This window comes from Pteronotus mesoamericanus, unplaced genomic scaffold (genome assembly GCF_021234165.1).
Source record: "Pteronotus mesoamericanus isolate MK-2021 breed Mesoamerican mustached bat unplaced genomic scaffold, CSHL_Meso_final scaffold_21, whole genome shotgun sequence".
In the NCBI taxonomy this organism is placed as follows: domain Eukaryota; kingdom Metazoa; phylum Chordata; class Mammalia; order Chiroptera; family Mormoopidae; genus Pteronotus; species Pteronotus mesoamericanus.
In genome coordinates, this window is record NW_026555310.1 from 15,587,504 (window position 1) to 15,607,880 (window position 20,377).

Sequence of the window (20,377 nt, forward strand, 5' to 3'; positions counted from 1 at the left end):
TTAGGCAATATGTGTATGTTACTTACTACATTTACATACATAAAAATAGAAATGTAAAAGGATGAGATTAAAAGTGTTCTAGTACATTCTTCTCTCCTTTTAGTGGGTTATCTTGCACACTACCTAGGGCACATGCTCCTTATTTTTGAAGTCATTGCTGTAAAGCAGTGGTTCTCAAACTTTGGTATGCATAAGAATCACTTAAGGAGCTTGTTGAAGTGAAGATTCCTGGACTCTATCCCTGGAGATTCTGATTCTTAATTTGAGGCAGTGCCCAGGAATCTGGATTTTTACTGAATATTCCAGGTGATTCTCATGCAGGTGAAACAGTAATGTGGAGGTGTTTTCTATTAGTATGATCCCTGAATGCAAGTGCCCTTCTTTACTTTCTTACTAGAGCAAATGCAAAACAGATAACATAATCCTGTAGCCAGAAAAGAACAGTCACTAGTAATTGTAGGAAATTAGGTGATGAATTTTTAAGCCCTGGCTATTGCAGAAACAAAAGGAATTCTTAATGGAAATGTTAAACAAATAAACAGAGTGATTTATGTGACATGATTAGAGTCTTTAACTTCTTAGTGCACTCAAGGTCAACTTTTACTTTGTAGCAAAGCATCAATTTGTATAAAGCAAAATAAGGATAAGTAACACTATTACTTATCCTTGGGGGATACTTCTAAGACCCTCAGTGGATGCCTGAAACTGTGGATACTGCCAAACCCTATATGTAACTGTATTTTTCTGTACATGCACACTTATGATAAAGTTCAATTTATAAGTTAGGCACAGTAAGAGATTAACAACAACAATAATAGAACAATTATAACAATATACTGTAATAAAAGCTATGTGAATGGCTTTGGGGCTGTTATTAAGTAAAATAAGGCCATTAATATGGAACGCAAGCACAGTGAAGCTGCGACAGTCAATCTGATATTCAGCAGGGCTACTGCCCGTGGGTGGGTAGTATACACAGCATGGATGCTCTGGACGAAAGGATGATTCATGTCCCCCAGCAGGACAGAAGGGGATGGTGTGAAATTTCATCATGCTACTCAGAACAGCGTGTAATTTAAAACTTATGTATTGTTTATTTTTGGAATTTTCCATTTAATATTTTTGGACTGCAGTTGACTGCAGGTAACTGAAACCATGGAAAGCGAAACTATGGATAAGGGGGGACAACTGTTTTGGAGCTATTTGAGTATTATACTAAGACACAGATAAGAGATAGGAAAGTATTACCTACTTACGAGCTGGAGAAGCAGCGGCAGCCAGGCAGCTGGGTTTGCGAAGGCTTCCGCCGCCATGATGCCCAAGAGGGAGGATAGTTCCGCCGAGGGGGTGGCGGAGGAGGAGCCCAAGAGGAGATCAGCAGGGTTGCCCGCCAAACCTGCTCTTGCAAAGTGGAAACAAAGCAGGAAAAGGTGGCAGGAAAAGATAAACCTGTGGACAGAAAATGCACACAAAAGGGGAAAGTGGAGCAAAGGGAAAACAGGCTGAAGTGGCTCATTAGGAAGTTAAAATGGAGAGATTAAAAACAAGAGTCCAGCCTCTGTTGAGGCAGGAGAGAAGGAAGCCATGTGTGATGAATGCCATGTACCATGTCTTATCAGTGGTTCCTGTCTCCCTTCTTACACAATCCAGAGGAATATGTTTATCAAGTATTTTATAAATGCAAGTTCTTGTAGCTCTAGAATCATCTTTAAGGAGAAGGAAATTCAATCTCATTCCATTTTTAGGTGTGAATGCTTTTTTTTTTTTTTTAAGAGATGAAATTATTTACCGCTGGTTTATTTTTTTATACAACAAGAAAATAGTGGGACATTAAGTATGGGAGGTATTGATTATCTTGGATGTCAGCTAACAGTCCATAGATGGGGCAGTTTATATCCTATAATACAAAGTATATGAAGTGGAAATTTGGAGTCAGTCGTGCATTTAATATGTCTTGAACATTTTAAATTGCTTCTATTCCCATGTTTTTGGTAGAATTGTCTACGAAAGAAAAATCACACCTTGATTTTGGTTCTCTCTGTCAGAACTTTATGCACTCTGTAACATTTTAGGTGTGATGATCTAGTTTTCCTAGCTACTTTGTTAATGTGCTATGAAAGATTGGAAATTTGATTATGTAGAGCATATGATATTAAATTTTGAATTAGTGGGACTTTGATATAACAGCATGTCAACATTCAAAGCTTTGGTACTTGAAACTCTATTAAGGAAAATTAGCCTTCATATTTTCAGCTGGAAAGTCACTGGAGTCACTGTTTAGGAAAGAACCACAACTATGTGACATTTTAGGTATGTGGTACATATGTTAAGAATTGTGTGCAAATTTAGATGTCTGTGTACTTAGCCTCAAAACAACCAATACAGTCTCAGTTATGAAAGAAAAAAAATTAAAATGCATTTACAAAGGGAGGTAGAGAAGCTTTTAAAGATTTTGTTTATGTATTTTTAGAGAGAGGGGAAAGGAGGGAGAATGAGAGGGAGAGAAACATCAGTGTGTGGTTGCCTCATGTGTGCCCCCTACTGGGGACCTGGCCTGCAACCCAGGCATGTGCCCTGACTGGGAATGGAACTAGGACCCTTTGGTTCGCAGGCCGGAGCTCCATCCACTGAGCCACACCAGCCAGGGCAAGGTAGAGAAGTTGTTAAATCTTTTAATTGCTTACATGTTCTAGAATTACAAATACTTGCTTTTCTTCTAGGTAGCAGCAAGAGTTATTTTGTGATTACTCATCTGTACTTTTCAGGATCTTGAAATATTATTGTCATTGGAGAAGATGTTAAAATTGGGAAGGTGATAAGCTTAAAAAGAATATGTTCTCTTATGTCCTTACTTAAGGAAGAGATGGTAACTGAAAATTCTCCATTTAAATTTAAAGTAATCTTGAGGAGGAAAACTGTGAAGTAAGGCAAATGGAAATAGTTGATCCCAACCTTCTGTGATCTACCTGTACCAACATCTGATTTGAACAATTATGACATGAGGATGTTAAGAAAAGGAAAGGGGCCTCTTTCTTGGGTGCAGAGGGCAGAGGAGAAAACCATGGTTCGAATCACCTTTCCCTTCCAAGTCCCAGGGTGATGGGTAATCTCTCTTATGTTTTAGCTCTGATTCATTTAATGATAGTTGCCCTTTTTGAACCAATATTTGGCCATAGTAGATCTCAGATTTAGAAAAAAAAAAATACTGTTCTAGAAGATGTCATAGAGTGAATCTGTCATTCCAGGATCCCAGCCATAGCAATCCAACCATGTTCTGTCCATGTCCAGTCTCTTTCCATTATTCCACTTTCTCTCCCCACTCTGCCTGTTTTTGTTGCTGATTTCCTCATAAAATTTTATTTACTAGTAGCCAGGCTTAGCTATTACTGCTTTAAGTGCTTTATCATATGCAGGAGGTCCAACTTAATAAAACCATCCTACGTTAAAAGTTAGTCTTATGGATTGAGAATGATTGAAATAACTTCTGGTCAATTTAAGCATACATGGAATTTAGGGGAAGGCTATTTGGTAGCTTATGGAATCAGCAGGAAAGCTGGAGTTGGGTAGAGCCAGCCAGGATTCTGCCATATAAATTGTCTACTTAGAAGGCCAGAGATGCGTTTGTCAACACTGCGTCCTGGGCTGCTGCCCATCACAGTCTGGACTCCAACACAGCCGCGGAAAATCATCTGTAACAGCTTCGTGCCTTCCAGTTTTACCCTCAAGTTTCAAAGGCCTGGTCTTGAGCATCTGAGTGGCCAGGTCATACGCCCATGCTGTGGTTTCAAGAGTGTGAAAGGAAATATTGGGCCTCTTTTCTTCCTTTTTTTAGATTTTATTTATTTATTTTTAGAGAGGTGAAAGGAGGGAGAAAGAGAGGGAGAGAAAAATCAATGTGTAGTTGCCTTTTGAGTGCCCCCTATGGGGACCTGGCCTGCAACCCAGGCATGTGCTGTGTCTGGGGATCTCACCAGGGACCCCTTGGTTCTCAGGCTGGTGCTCAATCCACTGAGCCTCACCAGCCAGTGCCTCTTTTCTGTCTTTAAGCTTCACGTTAGGAGGAGGCATTTGCTCTCCTTTTTTCATCTTCCAGGGTGGGGTGATGAACAGAACTTCAGGAAATTTTACATTCAGATAATTTGTTGTTTTTCAAATGATTGTCTTACATAAATTATTTCCTAGTGTCTGTGATTTACCCTCTTACTTTGCTTTCAGTAAGGCAGATATCTGCATTACTAGCTTTTGAATATATTGTTTTAAATAATGTTATAGAAAAAGGAAAACTTTATTCAAGCTTCCAGGGTGAATATTAGTTTTTTTTAGTAAGAGGGAAAAAAATTGAAGTTGGACTTTTTTGCTTAGTGACATGGTAGGATTTAATTAGAAATTTTTACATTGAAGCTGGTGTTTTCTGATTGTATGTTTAGATATAATTCCCTTTTGACTTATTGTTATAATAAATATATGTGCAAATACAAGAACATTCCCTTTGGGCTCTGCTGCTTTATAATGGGTGTAATTGTCTTGGTAGATTGAAAAATACTATATAAATTTTACAAGTTATGTAAATTTACAAAATACTGTCCAGTGTATAGTTTGTAAAAACATTTGAGACAGGCAGATATTTTAGCCTAGCTTATTAAACTCTTCAAAGAATATTAATTACTTGTAAATTTAAAATCCTGTGCATGAGAGATACACAAATAATCTGTTCCTTCTTGTATCCATTTCTATTATAGTTTTATAAGCATAAACTATATTTTATATATTACAAAATACTCAGTACTACTAAGTTTGGTAAAAGAAAACCTTTGTCTTGTTGAGTTGGCACAGATCTTGGTAAGAAATTGAAGGGGGCAAATACATGTAGCTGAAGATGCAAACGCCGAGAAGGGGTTGCATTAGCTGTAAGGGTAAATGTGTGAGTGTATAGTCTAAATGCTCCTGTGTGCTCTTTGTGTTTAATTTTGCTATTTCCTAGCATTCTAACTAAAGATTCTCTTCTTTCTAGAATTCTATGAAGAAATTCTTTCACTGGCCTATAGTTTAACCTGCCATGGTATTTCCCCTCAAATGTGGCAGCTTCTAGGTATATTATACGAGGTTTTTCAGCAGGATTGTTTTGAATACTTTACAGGTATGGTTTTGATCATGTAACATTTTTGCTTTTTGTGTCTACATATTATTTCATTTGACACTTTGAATAAAGACATAGACGATTTCAGCACTAATCAGAAAATAATTGTTGTTATTTCCCTGATGAGCAAAGGATGGGGCTGTTCTGGCCGTGATTTTCTGCCTCAGGAATATAAGCAGTAAGAGGGAGCCTGTGTTTCCTATTGTATCTTAAATTAGTTTGCAATCAGAGCAATTCAATTAATATTTTCTTTCCCTTTAAAAAAAGATTTTACTTATTTATTTTTAGAGAGAGTGGGAGACAGGGAAAGAGGGAGAGAAATATCAATATGTGGTTGCCTCTCATGCGCCCCCTACTGGGGACCTGCCCTGCAACCCAGGCATGTGCCTTGACTGGGAATTGAACCTGTCAACATTTGGTTCGCAGGCTAGTACTCAGTCCACTGAGCCACACCAGCCATGGTTCAATGAATATTTTCTGAATATTGACTATATTCCAAGCACTGTTCTAATCTCAACAATGCAGCAGTAAACAAAATAGCCCTTGTTTTTTTTACGTTTTCATTCTAGTTGGGGGAGAGGGGAAGGTATGGAAATGCAGATAAGCAAGAAAATATGTAGTATGTTAGATATGTTAGATATGTTAGATAAAATATGTGTAGTAATTGCTATGGAGAAAAGAATATTCAGAACAATCAGTACATCAAATGATGAGTGTTTCATTCTCTCTGATATTCTTCACCTATAAATAGGGCAGATTTGGCCTTATTCTTGCTAGCATTTTGGAAGATAGTAATCTTCCCTTATAGTAAAAGTGTAGGTGCAGCAGAAATGTGGTTTAGGTGGCAATAATTTATTTCTACTCCTGTTACTCAAGTCTCATTGGGATTTTGAAATTTTTTTTCAGACATGATGCCTCTCCTGCATAATTATGTGACAATAGATACAAACACTTTACTATCAAATCCAAAGCATTTAGAAATACTTTTCACAATGTGTAGAAAGGTAAGCATGCCCTAATCAGCTATTGTAGTGTTGAGTGTTTTACTCTTTCTATTTGTTTCTTACACATTTACCGTATTTCGTCGTGTATAATATGCTTCCATGTATAATGTGCACCTGCATTTTTGTGTGCATTATACATGGGACTATTAAACCCATAGTATGTAATCATTATACTTATGTATAATGTGCATCCTTATTTTTACCTTAAAAAATTGGGCAAAAAGTGTGCATTATACATGGCAAAATATGGTAGTTCTTCTGTATTGCCTTCATCAACATATATTTGCTATTTTGTGTTTTTAAAATGGAATTTGGACTTGTAATTTGAAAATTTCATATGGTGTGTTGTGCTTAAGAATGTTTGCCACTTTTATAGATGTGTACTTTATAATATTCAGAGGTAAAGGATTTTCTTTTGTTTGTTTCTTTCAAAAATGCAAATTTGATACTTGATTGAAGAAAAGTGCTAGGAAAATAACCACACAGTTGGTCAGTTATTGATTTTTCTTTAAATTGACTTTAATTTAGTTTCTTTTACTTTATGTATTGGAAGTCATAGATACAGGTAATTGGACCATAAATAATATAAGACAAAAAGCTGGAACTGTTGGAAAACCAGCATCATTTAGTCCAGGATAACTTACTAGCTACATAATGGCAACTGTTATATTTATGCACAAACACGATTGTCTACTGTGTTATCTTTGTCACAGGTTACATTTGGCCTTCTATTAGTTATATCTTAGAATCACTAATGACTGTAAATAATACTTCCCTTCTGTAGGTGAATATGCAGTATGTACATGCATAAATATAAAACTGTATTGCATACAGCTGGCAGAGTTTAGAAAGCTGAAATTGCCAGACCTAAAAGTTTGGCCTTGGAGTTGGGAGCAGAACAGTAGCGTATGACCTGTTTTCCTCCCTGGAAGGGAGTGGGCCTGTTGAGAGAGCCGAACCAGCGTTGTCTGATTTAGGTCTCGGTTCAGTTAAGAAGACCCTGGGAGATTTGGGGAAGTCACTAAATTACATCACATATAAACTGAAGGAGTAGAATCATGACTTTTAAAGATTCCTTTAGCCCTAATAGCCCAGCTTGTTAAATCATAATCACTTGGCATTCTTCAGTTTTTCCTAAGTTACAGATGGCTGCTAGTGAGGAAAAAAGGAAGAGACGGCAACAAGTAGAAAACATAATTGTCCTACACGTTCCACTAGTAACTTAAAGCTGCTTTGTATTATAGTAGGAGAAAAAAAGCAATATTCACAATGGTGTACTTACACTTGTAAAGTAGTAAAAATGTTTCATATTCTTGGTTTTAATAATCATTAATAGTAATTGAACCCTTACTATATACCAGGTATTTCCTAAGCACTTTATACATATTAACTTATTTAATCTTTTGGAGACCGAACCACAAATGTTTGCAGTATGCCTGAAGTTTAGGAAATTGTCTTAAGTCACTCTATGTTGGAACCAGATTTGAACCCAGGCATTCTGGCTCTTAAAAAAATCTAATTTTTAAATTACTGAAATATATTTTGTTTCTTTTCCTTTTGAGGGGGTGGGGACGGGAAAACAAAACCAACCAACAAAAACCCAAGTTAAATGTAATTTTGGGAAAATGGAGTGGTGTTTTTTCTGTCTGTAGCATACAGCCCCATGAGGTAGGTATATTATCATCCTCCTTTTGCAGATGGGAACAGTAAGATTGAGGTTAAGTAGCTTTTTTTAAAACTACAGCTAACAAATGGCAGAGCTGGAATTTGAACTGAGGTATTCTGGTTCCGGAGCTCATTCCCATTTAGAATCCAGATCTAGATACGTGGCCCTAGAGGTAGAATTTTAAATTTATGTAAATAGGGTTGATTCTTGGCTTTGGAGTTATCTGCTTACTATTCAACTCACTCTTCCATCTGTTTTCTAGCTTCTAAAATTTTATAGCTGTCTCTTTTTTTCCTTTCCTTTATCTTTGTGAATGTCTGTCTCTAAAATCTCTTTATTATCTTTTTAATGGCCTTTTGGGAAGGAAGAAAATTAAAACGGCGTGCTCAATCTGTCATCTTTATCTGGAATTTCTTTTTAATTCAGTTTTCTTAAATTGTGTTTGTCTAGGAAATGATCCAGTTCATCTAAGTTTTCAAATGAATAAGGAATAGAGGGTTCCCATAGTATTCTCTTATTTCTAATCTATCCTTTATTTGTATTTCTATCTCTTTCATTCCTAATATTTTATTATTTTGTTTTGTTTGCTTTTTGAAAATTTTTTTAAAAATAAAAGTTGTCTATTAAGTCTTTTTTCAATGAGTCCCTTTTTGGTTTCTCTCTGTTACCTCTTTTTGTCTATATATTTATTTTCTGTCTCACCTTTATTCTTTGGATTAAGTTTGTTCTTTTTCTGTCTTCTGTGTGAAGTCTTGTTAATTTTTCCATCTTTCCTCATTTCTAACATAAACAGCCTCTGCTCTCTTTGGGAAACCTTAAAAATTGTATAGTATCAAATTATGATTATTATTATGAAAAAATGGAGACATATGGACAATTCAAATAAATTGGGAAAATACAGGGTTTGTTTTATTGTTTAAAAGGAAGATTTAAAAATTTTTTAAAATTTTTTTAAATTGTTTTTTGTTTTGGTGCCTTTAAAAGAAAAAGGACTCCTGGACATGGACAGCAGTGTGGTGGTTGCTGGGGGAAAGGGGGTATAAGGGGGCTAAATGGTAATGGGAAAAAAATACAGTCAAAATTAAATTTAAAAAAGCCTCATTTATCTAGATAATTAACTCATATAGCCCACTTTATTACACCAATGTTAAGTGAATTTTTACTTTTTATGAGGAATTAGAACAGATAAAGAAGATAGATGGACTTTAGTTTGACTTTTCCTCTTTGGGTTGGCAAGGTAAAGTTAAAAAGCAAGCAACGCTATGCTTTTAATGGCTGACTTTTTATGGGATATTTGCTTCACTTGGACTTGATTAAATTTTATGCAGTGCCACTCACTGCCGAGCTCATTGTGATTATGGCAGGTGCTGTGTGGGGATGCGGGCGAAGATGCAGAATGCCATGCGGCCAAGCTTCTTGAAGTCATCATTCTTCAGTGCAAAGGGAGGGGGATTGATCAGGTAACATACGTGTGGAAAGCCTCTTACTTTTTGTTTATATTTAAAATTTAAATAAACCTCATTGACGTTTGTTTATATTATGATGGAAATTTAAAAAAGCCTATAGTTTGTGCTTGCTGGTGAAAATCCTATTTAAACGACAAAGAAAAATACTCATGCAATTTGGAAATTGTACCATACATTTTAGCTGAGAAAGAGATACACAGAAAAATATGTAATAATTTAAGGAGCTATCAGGCAATCATAAAGAAGATACATGCATACATTCTATACAATTGGATTCCCAGAGATTGGGGTTTTCCCTTTGTTTTTATGTGTGCTATTGAGGTACTCCCAGATTCTCTTTTTTAAACCAGAAAAGGAGAGACTATGTAAAAAAAGAAAAATGTTCTGTTTATCAATTTTTTTTCTATTTACCTTAAACATGGGAAAGCTGAGACCATATTTGGATTATTGCCACCATTTAGGTGTGGACTTTTTAGGACAATCACCAATGAACTGTAATCTGCCCTGCAAAGCGAAGGAGACTTCTGGCACTGCTTTAAGACCTCTCTTTGGCCATTTCATCTGTGTGTTTTTTGAGAATATAAATTTAATATGTCTAGTAAAGTTTTATTGCTGTTAACAGTATCTTATTTATGGATTACATTTTTTACCAACACTCATCTTTTTCTGTGTGTGGTTGATTCTCTTTTCATTTCCCCTAGTGCATTCCACCCTTTGTTCAACTTGTTTTGGAGAGATTAACCCGAGGAGTCAAAACTAGTGAGCTCCGTACTATGTGTCTTCAGGTTGCAATTGCTGCCTTGTACTATAACCCTGATTTGCTGCTACATACCTTAGAAAGAATTCAGTTGCCTCACAACCCTGGACCTGTAACTGTACAGTTTATAAATCAGTGGATGAATGATACGGATTGTTTTCTTGGGTATGTGTTCTCTTGATTTTTCACTGCATTTCTGTTTCTGAAAAATTGAAATTTTGATATGTACATATAATAGCATATAGAAAGATAATTTTCATATCTGAAGAATTATTTTTAGTGTGTTGTTAAAATATTTTTAGAGAATGAAGAATTTGTTTCAATGATACAATCTAGTGGGAGGAATGCCAGCTTTGAAAATTAAGGCATAGCCCTTCCCCACTAATTTTTGACTGACATGTATTGCTATGTCTGCACGTGACAAAAACTAAGTGTCCATCCAGGTTCCATGACTGTTAAGTGCCGAGGGGTGAAAACATTCTGAATGGAGTCAGGTTTCTAAGGAAATGATTAGCCTGGTGGAGCATAGTGTACTGTCCCAGGATATTGAACACCTTGCAGGTCTCAAGGGAGCCCTTTCTCAAATGTGAAGTCAAGATTGTTATTTGCAGCCCAGACGCTGCCCTGGTAGGAGAGTTTGGACTTCGGTAAAACACTCTCCTAGTTTTCTCACAGAGGCAAAATGAGATTCTCAGGTAGTTATATGCCCACCTGAAGTGTCCCAGCACATAATAGTGACCATGTTATGCTAGAACTTGAGCTAGATTGCTGACTAATTTGTTTAAAGCATTAGAAATGATGAACATTCTTTTTAAGCTTTGTAAGGTATCATGTAGAAAAATTTGCTGAGGTGAGAAGGCTTCCAGCAGGAGAAATAGGATACTGCTAAGCGGTGGGGGGAGAGTGGTAGAACGGGAGGAGGGCAGCATCTTTGTAGGCTGCTCTGTTTCTTCAAAGTATTCTATTTGTAGGAGACTGGGATTTGGCCCTGCTTTAGATTTCTTACTAAAGCCTTGGAGGAGTGAACATACTTGAAAAAGAAATTGTGCCTAAAGTTGTCTCTGACAGAGATTTAGGAGGTAGAGATTTGGTTATTCATAGTTACACAGTTGGTTAGCTTATCTCATTATTAGCATCTATAAGCAGTTTTTCCAAAGATAGAGAGGCTTTCTCAGCTATTGCATAGACTGGGCATGCTCGGACGGGCTTCCTTGGATTCAGAGCCCTACCTTATAATCGCCTTTCCGGCTGTGATCCCTGTGATACCTGGTGCGCACTATTAGTTAGGGGTACGTGGATGAGAAAGCCCTCAGGATGAGCGTGGTTCCTGGTAGAGCATTACTCCTTTGGCAGCAGTAGCTCGAATGAATCAAGCAATGCAAAATGAAGAATAACAGAAGCTTGTAATGTATTCATTATTAGGTTTGTTGTGTATTACTCTCATTTTAAACAAATTGAGTCACTGCAAATGAAATTTTTATTCACACCACAATTTTAAGTGTTATACCGTATAGTAGTCTTTTTATTCTTAATATTTTTAGTTTTACACAACTTAGAAGAAGCATTTAGTAGAAAAATGTATATAATGTATATTGGTCATTTTTCCTTCATAATTAAATTTTCCTTATCTTGTGTTGTGGCAGGAGACATTTAATAGATTTATTTCTGGACATTAAGTTCAACTTACTAGATGCTGAGTTTTTGAAATAGCTTTTGGCACCTGGGGTTAGTGTAGAGTTTATCTGCCAAAAGACCTTGTAGACCAATATAATAAAGACAGAGTCTAAGGAACTTTTGATTTTTTCCATTGGATAGGAATTCTATGCCGTCAAATACAGGGATTCCTACTTTAATAAAACTTGTTATGCCATGGTCCTGATACAGCATTTATATTAAATCATAAATTGATATTATAGTAAGATTCACTATACTAATTGTGACTCCCATAGGTCTTTGATGATTATAATTGGTTTACAAAACTTAATTTACATAGGATTGTATATAGTACAAAATGGGGGATATGTCTATATAATTCCAATGAATGAATCTGAGAGTGCACCTTGGACATTCCTTTTTTATTTCTTCAGAATTCGTCCTCATTCCTCACATGCACATTTATTTTTCCTTCATAATTTGTAGGCATCATGACCGGAAGATGTGTATAATAGGACTGAGTATCCTCTTGGAGTTGCAAAATCGACCTCCTGCGGTAGATGCTGTGGTGGGGCAGATTGTGCCCTCAATTCTTTTCCTTTTCCTTGGACTAAAGCAGGTCTGCGCTACTAGACAACTGGTAAACCGGGAAGATCGCTCAAAAGCAGAGAAAACTGATATAGAAGAAAATGGTAAAGTCTTCTAATTTCAGTGAATGCTGTAACTGAATTTGATTTGAGTGTGCATTTTCTTTGCATCTTAGTCTATTTGAAGTCATTAAACAGATTTACATTCGTTGGCCCTTTGCACATTTAACAGATATTTTGGATTTGGGTGACCTAATTATATCATGTGATAAAAAGTTGTTTTTGTTCACCTTTTGACACTTACATGATTTATTGTTGAGCCTAGTGAATGTTGTTATACCCTGGGAAATACATTTATAACAGGATTCAGTGGTCTTGACAATAAGTTGATAGAATAACCCAGTATTCATTCATTCATTTTTTGGTGCTAACAGCCTCAGTGAAGGCAGAAGTTTTGAGTTAAGTGAACCATTAGAAGTGTCAGTACAGCAGATTAGTGGAGTGCCTGATTTTTTTTTTAATGGTTCTTAAAGACTTATCATCAAAAATTATAATTGGAATATATTTCTGGTTTACATACTATACATTTAGAATAAAGTACGTAAATAAAGGTGATTTACTTAACTGAGTCAGAAATAAGATTGTTAGAGTCAAGAATATCAAATCTTTATTTTATTTAATGATACTGTGAAACTACTCCATAGCACCCAGGAAGTAACACTATCCAACTCCAAATGGAGTTTTTCCTCTTTGTTTAAAAACAAATTGTTCTGGAAAACATATAATTCTATTTTTTTGATGCTAAATTCTATGGAATTCCATGTAGGTCTTTGGCAGTATTTTTTTTTTTTTTTTTGGCTGGAGTTTTTATGGGGATTTTTGCTGAATATATTCCAATAATTATAGAATTTTTTTTAGTATGTGATGATGTTCTCTTTCTCATTCTTGGATTGACCACTTTTTACTGATTTATAATTAATATGACTTGAGGGAAATTTTCCTTAATATTCCAGACTTTCTTGATGATTTTCTTACTGAAGTATAGAATGATTAACTAGCAAAGGTATTTCTTGCTGTCTTTATAATTATACCTTTGTCATATATATGTATGTATATTTGTATACACACATGTACACACATTGCACACATACATATGTGTATATATAGATATATATGTGTGCATATATGCTTATATATGTGGTGTGTGTATATGTTTATGTATGTGGTAAAAACTATGGTGTCTTGCCTTATTTCTTGAGACAGCCTTGCAGTTTCACCAGGTATCCACTGTCTACTCACAGGTGTCCAACCTGCAGGCCATGGGCTGCGTGCAGCCCAGGGTGGCTCTGAGTGGGGCCCAACACAAAATAGTAAATTTACTTAAAACATTATGAGATTTTTTTTTGTGATTACATGTTGCAGTGTATTTATTGTGTGACCCAAGACAACTCTTCTTCTTCCAGTGTGGCCCAGAGACGCCAAAAGTTTGGACACCCTGGACTTTACAGTTACTACAATTATGGTTGTTTACAATGCTGGTCTAACTGTTTGGAACAGACCAGCACTGAAAATAGAAACAGAGTCCATGGTGATAGACAACTTATCTTTTAACTTTTTAACTCACATGTGCTATTTTATTTTTCCTTTACATTTCTGTATTTTCCTGTGTCTATTAGCAGAAATGACCTCTTCACTCAAGCATTTCTGAGCAGTTCATACTCAGCTAATTGTTACGACCTAATTCTCAGCAGGAGCTCACTGTTGTTTAAAACATGTTGTATACTTTAGTCAGGTGATTGCACCTGTAGGTAGAATCACTGGCAGTGTGAAATCTGCATTCTTACTGATACAGGTGTTAACCTGTTGTGATTCAGGGACCATTAGCAGCATCGCCATTGGTGACATAATAAAAGTTAAAGTTTCAAATTTAAAAAAAAATGAAACACATGCACTGGACTGCACAATCATTTTACATCTTTTTTTGACAAAGTTAATTTGGGTATTTGCTGTTAAATAGTATTTTATATTAATAAACATGGGGCAGCCATAGCAGTACAATAGTAATGCTCAGCTGGATCACAGATTTAGGCATAGTTGGAAATTATTTTCAGTGAGGAGGATATAGTCATTTTCAGTTCAGGAAACTGCGATAAGGGTAAAGTTTATTTTTATAATTTTATATAAAATAATGTGGTGATTTTTCCAATTCCAAAATGTCATTTTTACGATTTTTATTTTCTTTATGGAATTTTATATTTTGTTCATGTATGTTTTGATTCCTTTTCAATAATTCGTGGATTCACAGAGGAGATTTCAAGCGATGAAGAGGAGGTGAATGTAACTGCTCAAGCAATGCAGTCGAATAATGGAAGAGGTGAAGATGAGGAAGAAGATGATGATGACTGGGATGAAGAAGTATTGGAAGAAACTGCCCTTGAGGGATTCAGCACTCCACTCGACCTTGACAATAGTGTGGATGAATATCAATTTTTTACACAAGCTTTGCTAGGTATGTTTTTTCTCCCTAAATCTTCGTATGTTTTTTCTAAATTCTTTCTTCATTTCCCCCATTTCAAAGTTTTGGGATCTTTTTACTGCGTAAACTATTTACCAATTTTATACAGCAAAGGACATTATAAATACAGTTAAGGACTCTTAAAGACTGGGAGAAAATATTTCCCACATACGTATCATAGGCTTAAGTTCCACAGTTAACAAAAACCTTCAAATGAATAAGACCAATAACCCAGTATAAAAGCGGGAGCTGAAGATGGAAAATATGTAGAACTAAAAATAAATAATAAACCAATGAAAAGGTTTAGAAAACTATAATGGGAAAAATTTTGTTAATACAGATACTTTGTTTTGTAGTTACATTGTATTCCTATGGTTGTACCATAATTTATTTCCACTGATGGGCATATGAATGTTTCCCAGTTTTTTTTTTTGCTATTACAAGCAATGTTAAAGTGAACATCCGTGTGTATAAAATATTGTTTCCAACAAGGCAATGATAATATAATGTCTTGGCATTATTTAGTGTTGCTACAAATACTAGTAATGAAGGTGAAACCGCCTCTATGTTTTATTGAAACTTAGCAGGAACTAGAGTTGGAGAGTACAGGGGAGGCCATTCCAAACACGGGGAAAATAAGAGCACACATATGGAAATGAGAATAGGGAAGGGATTTGCTTCCAGGCATGGGTGTGCATCATAACTAGCAGAAGCTTTTAGGTCTTGGGTGGGATCTTGGGATATGTTTTAAAATGCTGCTCAAGTGGTGGGCAGTCGTCTTTGGATCAGTATTTGATGGAAAGAAGCGCATAGGTGAAAGACTTTGAGAAAGCAGCTGAGAATTGGATGTGGCAAGGACATGGTTAAAGATGTTAGGACTTCACACTTGTTGACTAGGAGATGGATGGTTTTAGCTGTGCTGAATTTGAGGCAAGCTGTGCGAATGGAAAAGTCCAGGAGGCTTAGGGAACGAATTTTGCCTAAAGGTATAAATTTGAGTTCTTGGTGTAGGTGCAATGCTGAAGCTGCAGGCAGTGTGAGAATTCTGGAAGAAAATGGTAACAAGTGGGTACAGGTGTTTTCTGAGATCTGGGTTTTAGGGAGCATTCATAGTTAATCAAACTCTAGGAAGAAGGTGAAGGAGGCAGGAAACTAGGTAAAGCAGAGATTTTTGGTACCCAGCTGTCTTTTGAGAGCCCCACATAGTTGGCTACTGAATGGATCCTTAGAAATAATCCACTGTTGGAATAAGTTTCATCACCTTGTATTTGTACTTCTTCTCTTACTGTCTGCAATTATTTCATTATAATTCGATCATGCCATTATTATTCTCTGCAATAATTGTCACTGGGCTTCCTTATCTTTTCCTCTTCCGCCTACCGTTGTCCCTCCAAATACGACAGCTGTGCAGAATCGGGACGCTGCCTGGTACCAGCTGCTGATGGCGCCGCTCAGTGAGGATCAGAGGCGAGCGCTGCAGGAGGTGTACACACTGGCCGAGCACCGGAGGACAGTGGCAGGTCAGACTAGAGTGCATGTGTCCACGTGCCAAAGTCAATCTCATTTAACAAGCCTGGTGGCACTTGTATACTGTATTTTTAAATTGTTAGAGGCTGCCTTTCAAGATAATAAGGAATTATTATTGTATGATCTTTTTAATCACTCCTGATATCTTAGCTTTACAAAACACTGTTGCATTAATATGTCTTTTAGTGGTAGTGTCATGCACATCCTCATCTTATTTTGGAACCAAAGGTAAGATGTAAGAGTTGGGATGTTGAGTTTTGCTGGGGGGGGGTAGTTAATTAGCTGGATCACGCTCCTAAACATCTTAAGCACAGATGATCAAAGGCACTTTATGAGTCCTTGCAAGGAGCTTGTGTTCCTGGAAAGGAAAGATTCTCCGTTGCCCTTTGTTGAACTTTACATGTTGGTAACTCTTGTTGATTTTTGGGTTTTGAGCTGAAGATGTTATTTTATGCTGAATTTATTATGGTCACTCCTAGAAAATCAGTGGACAAGATTTTGTAATTACAAAAATATTTTTGTGGGAGATGTCATAGAATAGGTATCTAGGGTTTAGAACCCATGTTTTCTTCATTGACTTAGATTTTCAGTCCTGCACAGATTCTCTTCCTGGTAGGAGAGGTTGGGTGTCCTCTCAGCAGGAGAGCCTATGGAGCTAGCGGAGCTCAACTTTGAGACTTGTTTTCATTTTGCTCATTGTTAGCAGTTTTTCCATGATGGTAACCATACTTCCTTACTGACTTGCGTCTGTTAAAGGCTAGTGTCTGTAGGACAGGATAATTAATACCACCAGTGACGTGTGAAGTATAAAGAACCTGCCTCTTTTGAGGTTATTTCCAGCTTTGTCACCTTAAATACTCTTCTTTTTTTCCCTTTCTCTTGACGAATGCTAGAGGCAAAGAAGAAGATCGAACAGCAGGGAGGCTTCACCTTTGAAAATAAAGGAGTCCTCTCTGCATTTAACTTTGGGACTATGCCCAGCAACAACTGAAAGATGGAACATCAACCGACCAAGACCAAGGGTCGTCGGGATACTTCACTTTGCCAGGGGAATGTGGGTGTCAAGAGGTGGGAGGTTGGGAGCAGCTGTCTGGCACCCTGCTGCTATGCCCATCACTGCCCAGCAGAGGGCAGTACTTTTATCCACTCTCCCCTTTGACCTTTCTCACCCAGAAATATGTATTTTAAGCAGCTACTGTATGAAATTAAAGGAAAACATAATCATTGGACTGAAAAGGACACATCATATGCTCCAAAGGATGAATGACCAAGGCGGTTTTAGCGGATTGGATTAATTGCACGTCTCAGGTTTTTGCCATGCAGAATCAATGGATTTATGCGGATAACAGTGCCTTCTGTTGTACATGAATTATCTGAAAACATTTTTTTGGAGTGCATTGCGATTTTTTTTAAAGCATAAAACATATTTCTAGATATAATGTAAACCTTGGTGATACGCTGACTTATTCTGCATTTTACTATGTGAATTTACTGTTAGGCAGTTAGCTACAAGTCACTCTGGTTTCAAAAACATCCCTGTTCCCCTTGCTCACCCGGCGGCTGGGGCTTTCTTCAGGGGCTGTAACATGTGCACTGGCTCTGGGTTTTCATCAAGGTGTTCTGTGGCTTTCCTAGCAGTGTCTCATTTCTTCTTCCATCATGTTTTTCAGCCCTGAAAGGGTGGTATTTCTTTTGGAGTCAGCAAATGTGAGTATCAGTTTCACTTACAACCTGGTAAGTTCAGGACTCAAAAATTTCTTGGCAGAGACTCTTTAGTCACTGGAATTAATAAGTCCAAGTATATTCTGAATCATGTACTTAATTATGCAATGAATTGACCATTATATTAAAGCACATCGAACTTCTAGGAGAAAGGTGCTATGTAAGCACACTGTCTTTCTAGATGGGGGCCTGCATTTTTCATAACTTATCATTCCAGCTCCGTTGGACCTGGGTCCAAAATATTTTATAACAATGTTTTTTATCTAGGAAAGATGCAAATCTAACTTCTTGCTTTCTTACACATCTGAATTTTTTCCTGCCTAATTCCTTCTAGTCTTTATTATAGCTTATTTTGGCTTCTTATGTTTTTCAAGGGTTGGTGCTGTTGGTCAGCTGCACTCTTAGATGGTAATAATGTCAAATAGCCCATCGAAAATAGTGCAGGTGAAAGTAACAGCTATTTTTCTGAGCTGATTCAAGACTAGAACATGGATCATAGTGTTTTCATTCAGCAATGTGAAAGTGTATTTTCAGAACTTAATATATTACTGTATGTGATACAGTTTTCCATTTTTGTGAAATGTCTGCAGCTTATATTTCCCATCAATAACTGGAAGAATTTTCTCCAGTTGCTTCCTATTGTACCATCTCTTATTAATCCTAACTCTATTTAGAATTTCAGGTTATTTAAGTAGTTTTTACAGGAGTGGCCTAAAAAACCATGAGCATCAGTTAAATGATTCCCCGATTTCCTCTGTCCCTACTGTTCCCAAGACATTGATGTCGAATGTGCCAGCTGGTGGCTAGAAGAGAAAAATGACTTTGGGGGAAAGTTTAGCTGTCTTAAGCTTTGAACCTCTTCCTACTCTATCCATGTCCCAAATCATTTAATTTTAACCTAAATAGTATGCCTTTACACTGGACTATAAAAGTCATGTGGCTTTTACTTTGTGAATTATTGTCTTCGGCAGTATTAAAGGGAAATAAGTGTTAAGGCGTATCATCCTATCTTGTTTTTGAAGCCAGGGTAGTTGTATAATTTTGTTACCAGCAGTGCTAACCTGAATGTGATCTTGTTATCTTGGAAATGCAGGAACTTATATGAATGTACTGTAAAGTAAAATGCAGACTGATTCCAGGATCCTGAACTTTCCTGTGTGCAATGATTTCTGAAGTGTGGAGTTTTGCTGAAATGTGGCAGGTGGTTAAAAACCCATCAGTGTTTCCCTGACTTCCTGGAGCAGGGTGGCTGTTGGCCTGGGAGGGTGAGCAGAACTCCACAGGGGCAGCTAAACAGTAGAGCATCATCCTGGCTGGGTGGCTCAGTTAGTTTGCGAGTCATCTTGTACATCAGAAGATTGTGGGTTCAATTCCCAGACAAGGCACATACCTAGCTTGCAGGTTTGATCTCCAGTTGGGGTGCATATGTGAGACAGCCATTTGATGTTTCTTTCTCACATTGATGTTTCTCTCTCCCCCTTCCTTTCTCTCCCTCTCCCTCTAAAAAAGGAAAAAAAACAAAAAACAAAAAAAACACCATATTCTTGTGAGGATAAAAGAAAGTGGGCCGTGGTTGGGAGCGAGGGCTCATTTCATAAACCAGGATGTCTTTGTATGTGACAGAAGGTCTGAAAGAGCAAAGGTCCTTTCCACATAAGGACCCAGAAGGAAAAGGTGCTCAGACTGGAGCTATTTCCTAACAGGCTGCCATCAAATCAGGAGCCATCAAAACTGAGTGGAATGGTAAATGCTGGCCTTTGGATTCTAAAATACTCACCTAGCATGGCAGTAAACTCCTCCTTCCCACTGATAATTTCTCTTAAAACCACATGGAACCAGTAAATTGTTAATCAGGGAAAATTCCTTAGGTAGAAAATAGCTATTATGTTAGGATTAAATTATGTCATTTAAATAATATAATGAATTACAATCCAGTTTTCTGTTCAGCAGTTGAGACTGAAAACTATAATAAATTCATGGGGAAACTTGGCTGTGTGATCAGAAACCACCAAAGTGGGTGTGCGTGTGCACGCTTGCACACCTTACACAGTATTCTTCCTGCCTCCATCGAGATCAGTGCGCAAGTGCTCCTTGGGCAGTCCACTCATGAGTAAGTCCAGAAGGTCCATGAACGAAGGGGTTGGACTGTGCCTTAGGAAGAAGCACCAACTGAGGGCGACTGTGCTGATCCCATAGCCAGGAGAGGGGCGTGTATGCAACCGCGAGCGAGTGGTCGGCAGCAGGAGAATCCAGGCTGTGCTGTGGAGAAGAGGGAGTGCCAGGCTCTGCCATCGAGTGGGGAGGTGGGTGAACGCCCACGCTGCCTGGAGGGCACACGAGAGG

General features: G+C 37.2%; 1 protein-coding gene and 1 pseudogene across 2 annotated transcripts in view; both read left to right on the top strand.

Annotated features, from left to right (window-relative positions):
* The window catches only part of IPO8 (importin 8), a 50,570-nt gene extending 31,402 nt beyond the window's left edge, over window positions 1-19,168 (top strand). For both annotated transcript variants that reach the window (XM_054591284.1, XM_054591286.1), the window contains exons 18-25: window positions 5,012-5,137; window positions 6,044-6,141; window positions 9,172-9,267; window positions 9,975-10,195; window positions 12,170-12,375; window positions 14,576-14,779; window positions 16,189-16,305; window positions 17,206-19,168. In XM_054591284.1, the coding sequence (XP_054447259.1) occupies window positions 5,012-5,137; window positions 6,044-6,141; window positions 9,172-9,267; window positions 9,975-10,195; window positions 12,170-12,375; window positions 14,576-14,779; window positions 16,189-16,305; window positions 17,206-17,303 (1,166 nt within the window). In that variant the 3' untranslated portion in view covers window positions 17,304-19,168. The remainder of the gene's footprint in view (window positions 1-5,011; window positions 5,138-6,043; window positions 6,142-9,171; window positions 9,268-9,974; window positions 10,196-12,169; window positions 12,376-14,575; window positions 14,780-16,188; window positions 16,306-17,205) is intronic.
* Window positions 823-3,695, top strand: LOC129085066 (non-histone chromosomal protein HMG-14-like; annotated as a pseudogene).
* Window positions 19,169-20,377: the final 1,209 nt, after the last annotated feature.